Raw genomic sequence first — 14,326 nt, forward strand, 5'->3', positions numbered from 1 at the left:
CCATTGTAGGGATGACCAGGTCAACAAACTTGAGCTTTCTCTGCAAAGCACAAGACATTTGCCTCCCTTCTCCCAACCAATCAAGATTTCCTACAAGACAAGGCCTCCAATAGAAGCCTCTGCCTCTCTCCACTAGGCCTACCACATGGCAGTCTCCAGACAAGAAATAGGAAGCTGGGTCTTTCCAAAATAATGAACTCTGCACAAGCCTGCCAGTGGGAAGATATCAAAATGCACCTTCCCCACCATCTTAGCTAAGTATCACTTCCACAACACTCCCTGTGCTCATAGGAATTGAGAGCAAAGGATCACTGGGACGTCAAAAGTTTTGTGCTTTGCTTCAAGACTTAATGGAGGCTAGGATTCTGACACTATGCCTGCCTGCTGTCATCGCTTTTCAGTGGAGCCCAGTGGATTCCTACAGTATCCATACATTCATGAAGTCCAGTAGAATGTAGAATGCTGTGCACCACTGATCTTACTGACAAAAAGATAAGCACTTTGGCTCTTTACCTAGAGAGCAGTAAATAGGAAGGCAAGAAACCCAGAAAATAAGTTTGTCAGACTTGTTTTCTTCAGAGTAAATGCAGACTGTGTCTTCCTTTTTCTTTCCAAATATGGAACTTATTCCACTTCCCTATGTGTGATGGGCTTGCTGGCTGTACATTCCCCGTGGTGGAGGTGGGAGGGGAGGGGGTGAATTACAGTTTACTTTTGGCGTGCATCCAACTTCATTTTCTAGCAAGTATTAAACATGCAAGGTGTTTGACATTTTGCTGGAAGTTAAAATCCACATATATTCTTGTAACAAGTAAATCAGTCTGAAGTGATTGATGTTACTAGCTGGGATTTTATATTGATGTGGCAATGCAATGAATAAGGTCAGCTGTTAGGCACAGACCAAGGTTCTAAGAGAGCCAAAAAATGAGGTATATAGGAATAGGACAGAATTTTGCTATGACACCTACAAAAACCAAGATTTTGTTTATACTAAGTTAAAAAATAAACTTTTGCTCTATCATGCTGAGGGCTAGCTTTTGCTAAATAACCATGTAATCTTATTGCTGCAACTGTCATCCTTCCTTTAACCACTCCCTACTGTTTTACTACACACTTTGTTGCATCATGTCTAGAGTTCTATTTAGATATCATGCCCACCACTATGGTATCTGAGTGTAATTTCACTGAAAGCTCTTGAGAGGACAAGGATCATGTCTTCTTAACCTGTCTAGTTTATCGAACATGACACCACATAATGAACTATTTCCACGAAGTGCCCACCCACAAAGATCTCAATGACCCTACTGTTAGTAATAAATAAAAGAAAATCAGCTTCTGCAGAACTGAGTCCTTCCAGCGGTGACTTTTGAACAAGCCAACCATGTACGCTCTTCACTTCACCAATAGAGTAAGCAGTGCCCTAAAATATGTTGAAGCCATTGACCACCATGACATTTGCCACAGAATGGTTCCTATGTGAAACCTAGGGTGATCTATTAAATAAGACCCAATAGCAAAACCTGAGCTGCTTGAATACTAAGTTTCAGACAAGGCATCTATGCCATAGACTGTTCTACCGAGGTGAAAAGTGTATATAAAAAGACTCAAGCTACAACGCAAAAAAGCATCACACAACACCATGAGGCTGAAGTTTTAACTAATAACAAGGTCCCACACAGTCCGTGGTTACATGATTTGCTGCAGAATCCACCCCTTGCCACAGAATTATGCTCCAAAACTATTTTTTAAAGTACCCCGCCCTCCTTGTTGTAAAGAAGAGTTTGGAGGCTGTGTAGTCTAGTGGATAGCATGTTCTCAGGAGACCTGGGTTCTATTCCTGAACATAAGATAAGAACAGCCATACTTGGTCAAACCAATGGTCCATCTAACCCAGTATCCTGTCTTCCGACAGTAGCCAATGCCAGGTGCTTTGGAGGGAATGAACAGAACAGGCAATCGAGTGATCCATTCCCTGTCGTTCATTCCTAGCTTCTGGCAATCAGAGGCTAGGGACACCTAGAACAGTGGTCCTCAACCTTTCCAGACTACTGTACCCCTTTCAGAAGTCGGATTTGTCTTGCATTCCCCAAGTTTCACCTTACTTAAAAACTACTTGCTTACAAAATCAGACATAAAAATACAAAAGCGTCACAGCACACTATTACTGAAAAGTTGCTTACTTTCTCATTTTTACCATATAATTATAAAATAAGTCCATTGGAATACTGTACTTGCATTCCAATGTGATACTTGAGCCTGTTTTTCCACTTATCGGAGGGGATAGCCGTGATAGTCTGGATCTGTAACAGCAGCAAAGAGTCCTGTGTCACCTTATAGACTAACAGACGTATTGGAGCATGAGCTTTCGTGGGTGAATACCCACTTCGTCGGATGCATCCGACAAAGTGGGTATTCACCCATGAAAGCTCATGCTCCAATACGTCTGTTAGTCTATAAGGTGACACAGGACTCTTTGCTGTTTTTCATTTGTGAGCCTTGTCTGAAGCCCAAGCCCTGCCACCCGGGGCTGAAACATGTAACTTAGCTTCACGAGGCCCCCTGTGGCATGGGGCCCTGGACAATTGCCCTGCTTCCTACCCCCTAACACCACCCTGCACTTGCAGCGCCCCCTAAACCAATCCCACAACCCCCAGGTTGATAACCACTGATCTAAATGAGTTGAGTACTCTCTGGAAGACCTCTGTGTACCGTCAGGTACATGGTTGAGAACCACTGACCTAGAGCTAGGGATGTAAAAGGTTAACCAGTAAGCATCAGTCTTACTAATTAACCCACTTTAACCGTTAACCCCCATGCCACCCAGAGCAGTCCTGCACCACCCAGAGAGGCCCCAGGCGTTGGAGCAGCGCCGCCCCAGCCACACCGCCGGGGGACCGGCCCTTTAATCGGTTTACCATTTAAACAAAATATTTGTAATCATTTAAACAGTTAGTTTTTTAAATGCTCTTTACATCCCTACCTAGAGCATGGGGTTGCAGACCTGATCATCCTGGCTAATCGCCATTCATGGACCTATTCTCCATGAACTTATCCAGCTCTTTTTTTAACCCTGCTAGAGTTTTAGCCTTCACAAAATCCCCTGGTAACAAGTTCCATAGGCTGACTGTGCATTGTGTGAAGAAGTACTTCCTTTTGTTTGTTTTAAACCTGCTGTCTATTCCTGGTTTTGCCAGTCGCCAACGGGGTAACCTTGAGCAAGTCAAGTCTTCTCTCTGCCTCAGTTTCCACAACTGTAAAATGGGGATATGATACTTAGCTTCTTTATAAAGTCCTTTGAGAATTACTGAATGAAAGCACTAGTAAGACATGAAAGAAGTGTAAGCCAATGACTGAAACAACAGCTCTAATGAGTCATATCTGTAAAGAGTTAACTTAGGTCTATGAACAAAGAACACAGGCCCTACTTAGAGGAGGGGGGGGGGGCTCTATCCTGGGAAGCAGTGACTCTGAAAAAAGACATGGGGATCATGCTGCATTATCAGTTGAACATGAACTCCCAGTGCAATGCTGTGTACAAAGGGGCTAATGTGAATCTCAGTTATATAAACAGGAGAATATCAAGTAGGAGTTGGGAGATTATATTACTTCTATCTGGCACTGGTTCTAGCATCCACAATTCAACAAGGATGTTAATAAATTGGAGAGAGTTCAGAGAAGAGCAATGAGAATGATTAAAAGATTACAAAACATGCCTTATAGTGAAAGACTCCAGGAGCTCAATCTATTTAGTTTACCAAAGAGAAGGTTAAGGGGTGACTTGAGCAGTGCTTTAGGCTTACCCCATGATCACATTAAGGGGCTGACAAGGAATCACAGATATCGCTAGGTACATTCTCTCAGATAGCATGTTCAACTTTTGGCATTACATATAGTTTTCCCAGTGGAATATTTTTCTTTGATTGTTAATTCATATGTAGAACACAACCTAGGTCATAACACTATTAAATGTAAGGTGAGCAGAGGTGGAGATAGGGAGAAAATTATTTTCTTAAGAAGGATTATTTGCAAAGGTTTGCAGAGCAAGTTAGCTTCACTACACAACATCAGTTTACAGTCATCTAATTTAAACCAGTCTTACGAATGAAGAAAGCCTGTGGAATTCATTGCCAGGTGATGTTGTGAAGGCCAAAAATATAACTGAGTTCAAAAAAGCATTAGATAAGTTCATGGAGGATAGGTCCATCAATGGCTACTAGCCAAGACGGTCAGGGACGTGCAACCCCATGCTCTGTATGTCCCTAAACCTCTGAAACGGCAACTGGACAACAACTGATGGATCACATGAAATTGCTCTGTTTTTTTTCATTCCCTCTGAAGCATCTAGCACTGACCACTGTCAGATACAGGATACTGGGCTAGATGGACCATTGGTCTGACCCAGCATGACCATTCTTCCATCCTTGTCCAATGCATAACATCAATTTTTTCTATTTAAGCTGTTTAAATAGCATTGTAACCATTAGAATCTTAAATATTCATTCGGTTTTATCTGTTAAACAGGTCATCTTATTACTCTTTTATTGCCACAAGGAGAGTTACACTTCTGGTACTTGACTTTTGTCATTTGGAGAGGTGTTAATGTAAACTTAATCCTCCAAAAATGAGATTCTCTCATTCAAAACCCTGTTACCTGGAATTCTCTGGTTTCATACAAAGGTAATAGGTAGAATAATCTTTGAATTTTCCTACTTTTTCAGAATGCTGAACAGATGCTCAAACTGTTCTTAGAGTTCCCAACAGTGATTCAGCACTTTGATTGGAAAAAAGAAAATACAGCTTTATGCTATTTATGGCACTACTAATAGCGAGCAAATGTTCTCAATTTGAGGTGGGATGGGCATGCAGCAGATTATAAATTCATAATTTAGTGCCTCAAACTCTAATTCTGACAAAATGGAAGATGTACACAATGGAGTAATTTGGTTTTCTGACTTTGTCCTATCCCCACACCATTAGTCTACTAAATAACATTAATGTGTTTTGACATGGTTTGTTGTAGTCAACAAAGGCAAAGCTAAACATGCCAAGACACAGTTGAGGCACTACCACATTAGAAGAGTTACCCGCCTGAGTAAATTCTGTTGTGTGGACAGGTCCTTGTTACACTAGAATCAATGTAGTGCATAGACATTAGCATCTTGTAAAAAGGGCATAAGAATGTTCAGTTTGTATAGAAACACCTCAGTACATTTGGAAAGCAAAAAATAGGGTGTGTCTTAACCTATTCAAACCAATGTTATGTTTACTGAAAATCTCATTATTATGTTTCATATTAAATAGAAATGCATGGCACTAAAGAATGAGATATTTGCTTATATCAGTCAATAAGACCATCACACTCTTATTTAAAAAGCAGAACAGAATCTACCGAATTAAGTTCAGAGCCAAACGTTTTACACTTACGCACTTTCAAATACTGCTAAATATAGCAAAGCAGCAGAAAGGGAAATGTGTTTCTAGCTGAACACAAAAACATCTGCAGCACATCATCAATTCATACAATATAATTAAATTAAAGATTTAACACTGCACTATGGTTCTACAGTGAGAGACACAAACTGTTTCACAGCTAAAGTTATCCTCCATTCTCACCACATCACCACTACCAATACACCTTTTCCTGCTCCGAACAGCTTGACATGGATTTTTCCAATTGAAACTGCTGAGATAAACAGCTTTTCTACAATTTACACTTTTCAAAGATTAGTAGTTGCATTTACAGCAGTAGTTGAACTCCATTCCATGGAAACTATGTCTAAATATATTATTTTTGTCACCATACACACATTGTGTCACTTTTAAAACCACCCCATAGGACATAGAGACTGCTTACAAGAGCAAGATTAAAAGGCTTTTCCTTTCTGTTGGATTTTAAAATCCAATTAATTGCTTTGCAAAAGAGAACATCTTTTCATAAGAGATTGTTAGTCTAAAAATGATTAAGGCTTTCTACTTCATTCTAGTAAGCGTTTAACATATTTGTAGTGGGGGAGGCAAGTTATTAATAGAGTAATTCTTTAATTGTTCAGGAACTCTGCTTCATGGTCAGTTTTAAAGCTTTATGTATTTATTTGCTAAAAATGTTCCCCATGTGCTGAACATGCATTTAATTTTGAGAACTGTAAACTTATGCATCTTATAGGGTTCTCTGGGGCGCTCAGTGAATAAGGCTTATATGCCTTATGTTCATCTGCAGCTTCTAGGATGTTCAGCAGAAAAGCTTCAAGCTCTAACAGCAGGGCAGGAACATTAATACCAAGCGGATTACTTTAAGATCCATATCAAGCTGAAAAAATAAACATTTCCACTACGCATCTGAATGTAAGTAAATGCCTCTTCCTCCTCCCCCAATTTCATCGTCTCCCCTGCAATGTGGAAGAGAGGGACAATGTCTATCATATGAACAAAGATGCCAGGAGAAAATGTAAGCTGATGAAGGGAAGCTTTTAATTGTTGAAGTGTATGATTACAGGCAATTGCCCCCTACAAACTGTGGACTGCACAGAGAACAGTAAGTAGGATCTCTTCGTACACGCCATAATCAGTGTTTAAGAAGTTTGGTGTGTGTGTGTGTTTGCACTCGTCCTGCTGCAGGCTTAGGAACTTTGCGTGTTTGCTGAGGGAGAACTAGACTTGCTAGGGGGTGCCACCTACAGCAGCTCCGGTGCCACAGGGACACAACCATGCTGCTACCTGCCCAGCAGAGCGGCCCCAAAGCTCAGCACACCGTGGCCAGCTCCCCTGAGAAACAGGGTCCATGGAACCAGCAGAGTCATTATCCCTACCCATCCATAACAGGCCCTCGCCTGAGCCAAGCTGGGAGCGTAAATCCGTCCCACAGAGCCGCATGACGCTAATGGGAGACAGCCAGAGAGGCTGCCAGCTCCTGGGGAACTGCGTGTGCTTTAGTTACGCGGGGGCACGGATCACTTACACACACACACACACACACACTCCAGTGGAAGTTGTGCCTTAGATCTGGAGCAGGAAGAGGGCAAGGCGCCAGCCCAGCAGCACCGCCAGGGCAACACGAGAGCCAGCCCTGCCCTCCCCCCACCCCCACCCCCTGTAGCGAACATCCCCCAGGCGAGCGGGGAAGGGCTCCCCTCACGCGCACAGCCAGCGCCCCCCCCCCGCCCCGACCCCTCCACGAGCAGCCCAGAGCTGGGGCGGGGGGGGGGGGGGAGAAGGAGCTTCCTGCCCCCTAGAGTTTCACCTTCACAGCCAAACAGGAGACAAAGATCCCTGCGCCATCCCGCGGAGGGGGGGGCGAAGGGGGAATCCCCCCCCGCTCCTCCCCCTCAGGGACCCTCAGTCACTCCCCCCCCCTCAGCGTCCTCACAGGGACCTGAGCCTCATTTCCCCCCCTCGGAGATTCCCTCCCCCCTCAGGAGTTTGACCCCCCCCGACTCTACCGCACTAAGTCACCCCCCCCCGCGCTCAGGAGCCCGCTCCCCCACTTCCCCCCACTCCGCGACACCCCCCCCCACCTCGCCCACCGAGCTCCCCTCAGGATCCGACCCCCGCTCACTGCCCCGCCCCCTCGGGAGCCGACCCCCCTCCTCCCCCGCTCGCTCACTCACCCCAGCACCACCAGCTCCCCGTACTTGACGGGCTCCTTGTTGGGGGCGCAGTGCTCCTCCTGGCTGGGGGAAAACATGGGGCCGCCGCTGCTCGCCCGCCCGCCGCTACAATCCCATCGGGGGGGGGGGGGAGTCCGGAGCCGGCTCCGCGCTGCGACCCGCACTGAGCCCGCGAGCGCCCGACAACAGCCACTAATGCCGAAGGGGAGGGGGGAAGGGGGGAGATACCAACTCGCATCAGGAGACGGGGGGAGGTGCAGAGTTAGGGCTGGCCCAGCTCCCCGTGGCCTCCTCCCCCCTCACGCGCTGCCCGCGGGCGGGGGGAGGGAGTCGCCGTTTAACCGCCCCGCTCCGCTCCTCCCCCCCTTCGGGGACCGCAGTGGTACAGCCCGCTCTGTTATGTAAACATAGAGTAAGGAGACGGGGCAGCTCTTAAAGGGGCCGCTGTCTTTAGCCAAGCTTCCCACACTGCGGGCGGCTGCGGTTCTGCACCGCTTCCACCCCCCCCCCCCGGTACCGCTCGCAGAGGGGACGAACGGGGCTCGAGCACCGGCCTCCGGAGCATGGGGTTCTAGATCGGCACCGGGTACCCGCGAGGTTCTAGAGCATCGCCAACCACGGAGAGAGGCAGGTTGGCAGGGCTCTAGATCTGCTGTGCATAGGCGGTGGGTTCTAGGTCGTCGGTCTGTCCACCTTACACTGGAGTTGTGTTCTAGGTCACCCTACGAGACTCGCAGGCGCTTCGCTCCACACCAGAGTGATCTAGATCACTATGCCCTCCACCCGAGCAAGAGCACGGGCTCTAGACTGGCATATCTCTCAAGTCCCAATCTGTCAGAGCAGGGGTTCTAGCTCAGCATTCTAGTCACATCGCACCACAGCAGGAGTTCTAGATCAGTGTCCTCTTCACCGGTACCAGAACAGATGTTCTAGATCTGCATTCCCTTCCCACCGCACACCACAGCAGGAGTTTGAGCAGGAGCGGTACCAGGGTTTTTGCAGCCCTAGGAGGCAGCGCTCCTCCTCTGAGCATTTGGCGGCGGGGGGTCCTTCCACTCCGCGTCTTCGGGGCACTTCAACGGCAGGTCCCGGAGCGAGTGAAGGACCTGCCGCTGAATTTCCGCCGAAGACCCGGAGCGGAAGGACCCCCCGCTGCCGAATTTCCGCCAAGGATGGCAAAATGCCGCCCCCCATATCCTTCTGCCCTAGGGTCGCCTAGTGAAAGCACCGGCCCTGAGTTTGAGGTCAGCGTCTCCTCCATCCCACACCAGAGCTGAGGTTCTAGGACCCCAGCAACTACATTACAACTAGCAATGGGTTATAGATCACTGACACCTACCTGTCCAGTCAGAGTGGTGGCTTCTAGACCAGCCAGAGCACTGCTTCCAGATCACCAGCACAACCAATCTGGGCAGGATTCCATGTGAGCAACAGCCCATCCATGTTACGTGTTATAGACTGATGGCGCAAATATCCAGAGCAGGGGATCTATATTGCAAGCACAACTACACAGAACAGGGAACTCTACATTTCAGGTGCAAAAGTGATCTGGAGCAGGAATTCTGATTGCTGGCATAGCCAAGCAGAGCAAGAGGTTTTAGATTATTCTTTCAAAGCAGGGATTCCAGTTTACCATCATCACAACCCAGAGTGGGGAATTCAGGTTGCCAGCACAGCCACCAAGCTAGATCACTAGCTGCATGCTATATGCAAGTGTTGGAGAACAGAAGAGCGCTCCTCTTCTGAAACTAGACAGCCAGCATTAGGACTGGAGGGTATAACTAGTTCTGTCCATTTTTTATTTATTCCTGTTTTCTAACAGAGGGGCCTGAATCCCTACATTCAGATTCTGAATCTCAGTCCCTCTCACCCCTGCAAGCACGGCCTGGTAGGAGCTCTCAGCTAGATGCAAACATGTCTCTAATATATTTTTCAGATAAATCTGTCATGTTCTATGTGACCTAGCAAGATGTTGTTTGTAAGCAAAGATAGAAGTGGTGACAGATAATCCTAAAATGTGCCACCTTTGAGACACGCTACCCAGAGGAGACCCCAAAAGCAAATGTTGGTGGCAGCATTCAAGACCAACAATGGAATCCTCCGAAATTGTCAAGGACAAATCCATTACATTAGCGGGCCATCCATGAACAGAAGCACATTCAACATTTTCATCCTGTTTCATGAGTAGTAACAACTTTCTTTTAAAACTTCCCTCTTTACCAACACCTCCCCCTCCTTCCCAAGAAGTGTGCAAATTAAGGATAGCAGTAATGATGATATTATGGCAGGGAGACATGGTCACGCTGACCATATTCACTGAACTGCCCACGACGTTACTCAGTAGCAGGCAATTGGCTGGACGCTCAATGGGTGGATAAATTCATGAATAAGCTAATGTTCATTGCCGTTAATTTTCTAAATTTTAGCACTGGCACCTATGAGAGTTTCCCTAGAGTCTTTTTATTGTTGTGTTTGGTGGTGGGATGAAGGAAACACTATTCAGGATTTTATTTATCAGCCACTTTAACGTCCACATTTCCAGCCACTTATGCTTGGTTTCATCTTCTAAAGGCTTGAAAAGCATCCCATGCTTTTGTTCTTCAAGCAGCTCTTGTTTTATGCTTAAAAAAAATTAAAGGGCAATTTAAAGAAAAACTGTTTAAAAGTCCATGTTTCCACTTTGCAGACATTTATGCTCCATTGATCTGTGCAGACGTTACAACAATCCTGAGCTTCTGAGCTTTTTCTCTTTAGGGAGTTGGGGTTTGAGGTGTTTTTTTAAATACCTTCAAACTTTCCTTTTTTAAAAAGATGTCTTGCATAAAAGCCAGTGATCAGATTATGAATGAGTCCCACTGCAGGCAATAGGAATGGATGCTGTCTATTTCCGGGAAAGGACCATTGCAACTGTAGTCTGCAGGAGGCCTCTCCAAAGACAATGGTGACATCCTGGGGAGGGAACTTAAGGTTGGATGGTGGGGAACTTTGAAAATTATGGTTAAAGAGAAACCACATTACTAAAAACTAGAGGGGTTATAGCACAGTAGGTCATTAGTATAAATAAGTGAAACTTACTACACCAGATCATGGCTCCTGTTATGACTCTTTTGCATATCTCCAGTAGTGCAAAAGGAATGCCAAGCTGCCTAAAAAACCCCCTGAGGTTCCCACTGTGTAGGGAGTGCCAGGGCAGAAGAGGGCATACCTAAAGCACTGCAGAACTCCAGCAATCCCTGGATGGTGGAATAAGCCCTTAAGGAGCCACCACCAACCAGTGGACGTTAGACCAACTCTGAGGCTGCTCTGATTAGTGCTGGGTGGCCCAGTCAGCTGCAGGATATGGGGAGCATAAAGGTGGTATAAGGTCATATTTGTTGCCCGCCTCCCTCCCACTTGGGTCCTGCACCAACCAGAGCTTGGCTAGAGAATCAAGCCCAGTGAGTCAGATTTTTCAGCCAATCTCAAGATGGGTTCCATTTTATTTTACTCACTCACAAAAGCCGTGCACCTATAGTTTTGGGTGAGCAGCTATCTGATGTGCATGAACAAACAGAGGTGGTGTGCACGCAAAATGAGTTCACAGCTAATACCATAGGCAATTAGCTGCACTCACACAAAACTGGAAATGGAGGCAGAAAAATGAGCCAATACTTTTTATCATTATTTCTAAAGACTTTTATTTCCTGCTGCATAAGTACACAGTCCCTTAGTCTGTTACAGTATGGAGTTTGCCTGACAAATCCAATTAGATTTCAGCTCAATTTTATTTTCTCGTTGTTTGATGCCTATCAAAAGCACAAAATCAACCAAGGCTAGCTAGAAATCAATGCAATTGAATTGGAAAGTCTCATGTACACAATATTTGGCTCCTACACCACTGTGAACATACTAAAAATATGAAGAAAAGTCACTGTAACCATCCATGTTTCTGATTGTTATGGCCTTGATTCCACAATGAGCTTCACATGGGCCTGCAAATAGCTCATTCCAGCATCAAGCCTCAGAATGGCTTAAATTCCATTGAAATAGTTGTTAATTAAGTTCTGGTTCTCTTACTGAAAGATCTGGTTTTCCTTCACTGAAATTGTCCCTGGCTATTCATTTCCCTGGCAATGATATTCTTCTATTGCTTCTGGTGATAAGGTAAAATGGAAATTCAGCCAATTGGAATTTTCTTAGAGGCTTTGAGCAAATGACAAGATTTTATTAAAGACAGAGAGCTGAATTATTACAGATATATTTATCTTCGTTATCGCATGACACATACAGCAAGGAAAGCTGGGCACTAAGTCACTGTCAGAGAAAACAAATACAAATCAAAAACCAATGTGAAAAATTCCAGCATACTAGCTGCATCCTCTTCAAGCTTTCTTACATTTCCCCTCTTTACCTCCCGTGTGAACAGGAGTTTGCATTAACTCCTCCTCTTTTATATAATCTAAACAAAATTAGTTTAACTCTCAAGAACTGCTGCAAAACAATTCAACCCAGTCCTACTCCCATTAAGACAATAGCAAAACTCCCCTGCGCTTCACTGGGAACAGGATCATCTTTCAAACGAAGAATTCTTTTGGCACCCAACTGTGTACGAGCATTTTGCATTCTCCCACTACAGCCCCTTTTAGAGCATGTAATCAAGCGCTGATCTAGGGATGAGAGGATGGGTAGAAGAGTGAGGAGAAATACGCTTCCCTTATGATATTTCTGATAAAGTTTCAGAGAGTTTGGGTACCTGTGAGGTCTCTGCAATTGTGGCCCCTAGAGAGCTGGTTAGTGGAAAGAAGGAAGCCTCTTGACATCTTGTATCTGCTGGGGTCAAATATGGGTGCTGTAAGCCAGGCAAGTGGCCCTCCTGCCTCTCACAGCTTCATCTTATGGGCTAGATGCCACCATGGGAGTACTCAGGCACATTGGGAGTTAGGGCTGCAGGGAGCTGATCAGACAACAACAATTCCATTTCATGGCCACTTTCTAGGTGTTGCAATTTTGATTTCATTCTGCATTGCAACAAATGTTTTTGCAAAACGTAATTGTGTCAAAATGGCCAGTTTCACATAGAAAACCCAAAGCTTTCGATTCATGTTTCCAGCACGTCAGAAGTGACCAGAAAGCTTCAGGATCAACAAATTCTTCCTGATGAAAACTTCGTGGCACCCTGTACATCTCCGCACAATGCTTTGGCTCCCGTAAAGCAGATCTTGTCAAAATTGTTCCAGCCTGCTCTAAGAGTGCAGGGGGGTTGTGCAGCAGCCAGAGACCCAAGGAGGAATTCTGGTGGATTTGAGCTAGAATCTCCCCATGAGGCAGCATACACTGGTGGGCTCACTGCATCATAGGTGCTGGAATTAGGGTGCTGGGGGTGCAGCAGCACCCCTTGGCTTGATGTGGTTTCCATCATATAGGCACCTCACAGTTTGATTCAGTGGCACCCCCACTATGCAAATTGTTCCAGAACCCTTGCACCACACGGCAGTTGAAGAGGATAGAACATACTCTGTCCATGCCCTGCCAGATCTGCTGGCTGACCAAGGGCCCTGCCCCTCCTCACCCCATTTCAGGCACCTTCATCCTAGAACCTGTAGCATTTCTTCCCCATGGTTTGGAAGCTTTGTTTGAGGATGCCAGTAAAACAGTTTGGGAAGACGGACTCTTCCAAGTGCACTGGAGCAGATGCTTACCTGGGGGTGGAGTGGGAGGCGGGGGGGCTGTCCTGTAAGTGGATAGTACTGACAGACTTTTCAAGCATTCTCCAGTCAAGCCCTCTTATCAATAGCTAAGACCACTGCTTTGTTGACTCGGATTACATGCAGGAGAGGCAGTGTGTTTGCATGGGGTACTGGACTGGGAGTCAGGAGACCTGGCTTGGTTGCTGAACTACTGTGCGACCTTGGAGAAATCACTCCATTACTTAAGCCTCTGTTTACCCTCTCTCCCTTTGTCTGTCTTATCTTCTAGGATTGGAAACTGTTTGGGAAGGTCTGTGTGTGTTTGTATAGTGCCTAGCACCCAGAGATTTTGGTCGGGGCTTCTAGATACTATTGTAATACAATTAATAAATAATATATAGCAGCCTACAAATTACAGCCCTGGAAAGAGTCCAAAGGGAAGCATGGGGCATTCTTTTTGGGTTTGAAGCATTAGCAGCAGAAGTGGAACATATTTTCAGGGTTCTGAGCTAGATTAGCCGAAAAGAGGAGTTAAAGGCATCTACTTTCATACCTGTGGTAGAAGACTATGAGCTAACCTGAGGGGCATGTGTGCTCGGAATGGGATTGATGCATTTTTTTTTTAAATGTGTTTGTCTGTTGTTTTGACAGTGACTTATGTGATGCTGTCTCCGCTGGTGAACTGGAGCTGTGAAGAGGGTGAGCGGGAATAATAGTCTTTTAATCTTCAAATTCCATTTTCTCTCTCTCAGGCTAGGAAACAGTGCGGGGGGGGGAGGTGAGGTGCATGTGTGTGGCAGCTCAGTCCTATAACCCCAAGTAGTTTCTGGGGTTGATGGGCCTTTTCTCTAAGGAAATTCTGCTTCCAACATTTGTAATCTTATTTTTTGTGGTGAAGCTGTGTTGTTATGTACTCCATGTACAAATGGCCTCCGTGGGTTCCAGTATCAAATCACAGTACAATTATTTTCTACAGCTATAGAAATTCCTCCTTGTAACTGGAGCAAGCAACACGTCTCTGGTGTTTCTATGCAACTCCACCGTTGAAATAATGTA

At 45.6% G+C, this 14,326-nt stretch overlaps 1 protein-coding gene across 1 annotated transcript in view; it reads right to left on the reverse strand.

Annotated features, from left to right (window-relative positions):
* The window catches only part of PELI2 (pellino E3 ubiquitin protein ligase family member 2), a 112,522-nt gene extending 104,805 nt beyond the window's left edge, over positions 1-7,717 (reverse strand). Inside the window, exon 1 of the mRNA XM_054024753.1 lies at positions 7,605-7,717. Within this exon, the coding sequence (XP_053880728.1) occupies positions 7,605-7,681 (77 nt within the window). The 5' untranslated portion in view covers positions 7,682-7,717. The remainder of the gene's footprint in view (positions 1-7,604) is intronic.
* Positions 7,718-14,326: the final 6,609 nt, after the last annotated feature.

The sequence above is a fragment of the Malaclemys terrapin genome, chromosome 4 (genome assembly GCF_027887155.1).
Source record: "Malaclemys terrapin pileata isolate rMalTer1 chromosome 4, rMalTer1.hap1, whole genome shotgun sequence".
Classification (NCBI taxonomy): Eukaryota; Metazoa; Chordata; order Testudines; family Emydidae; genus Malaclemys; species Malaclemys terrapin.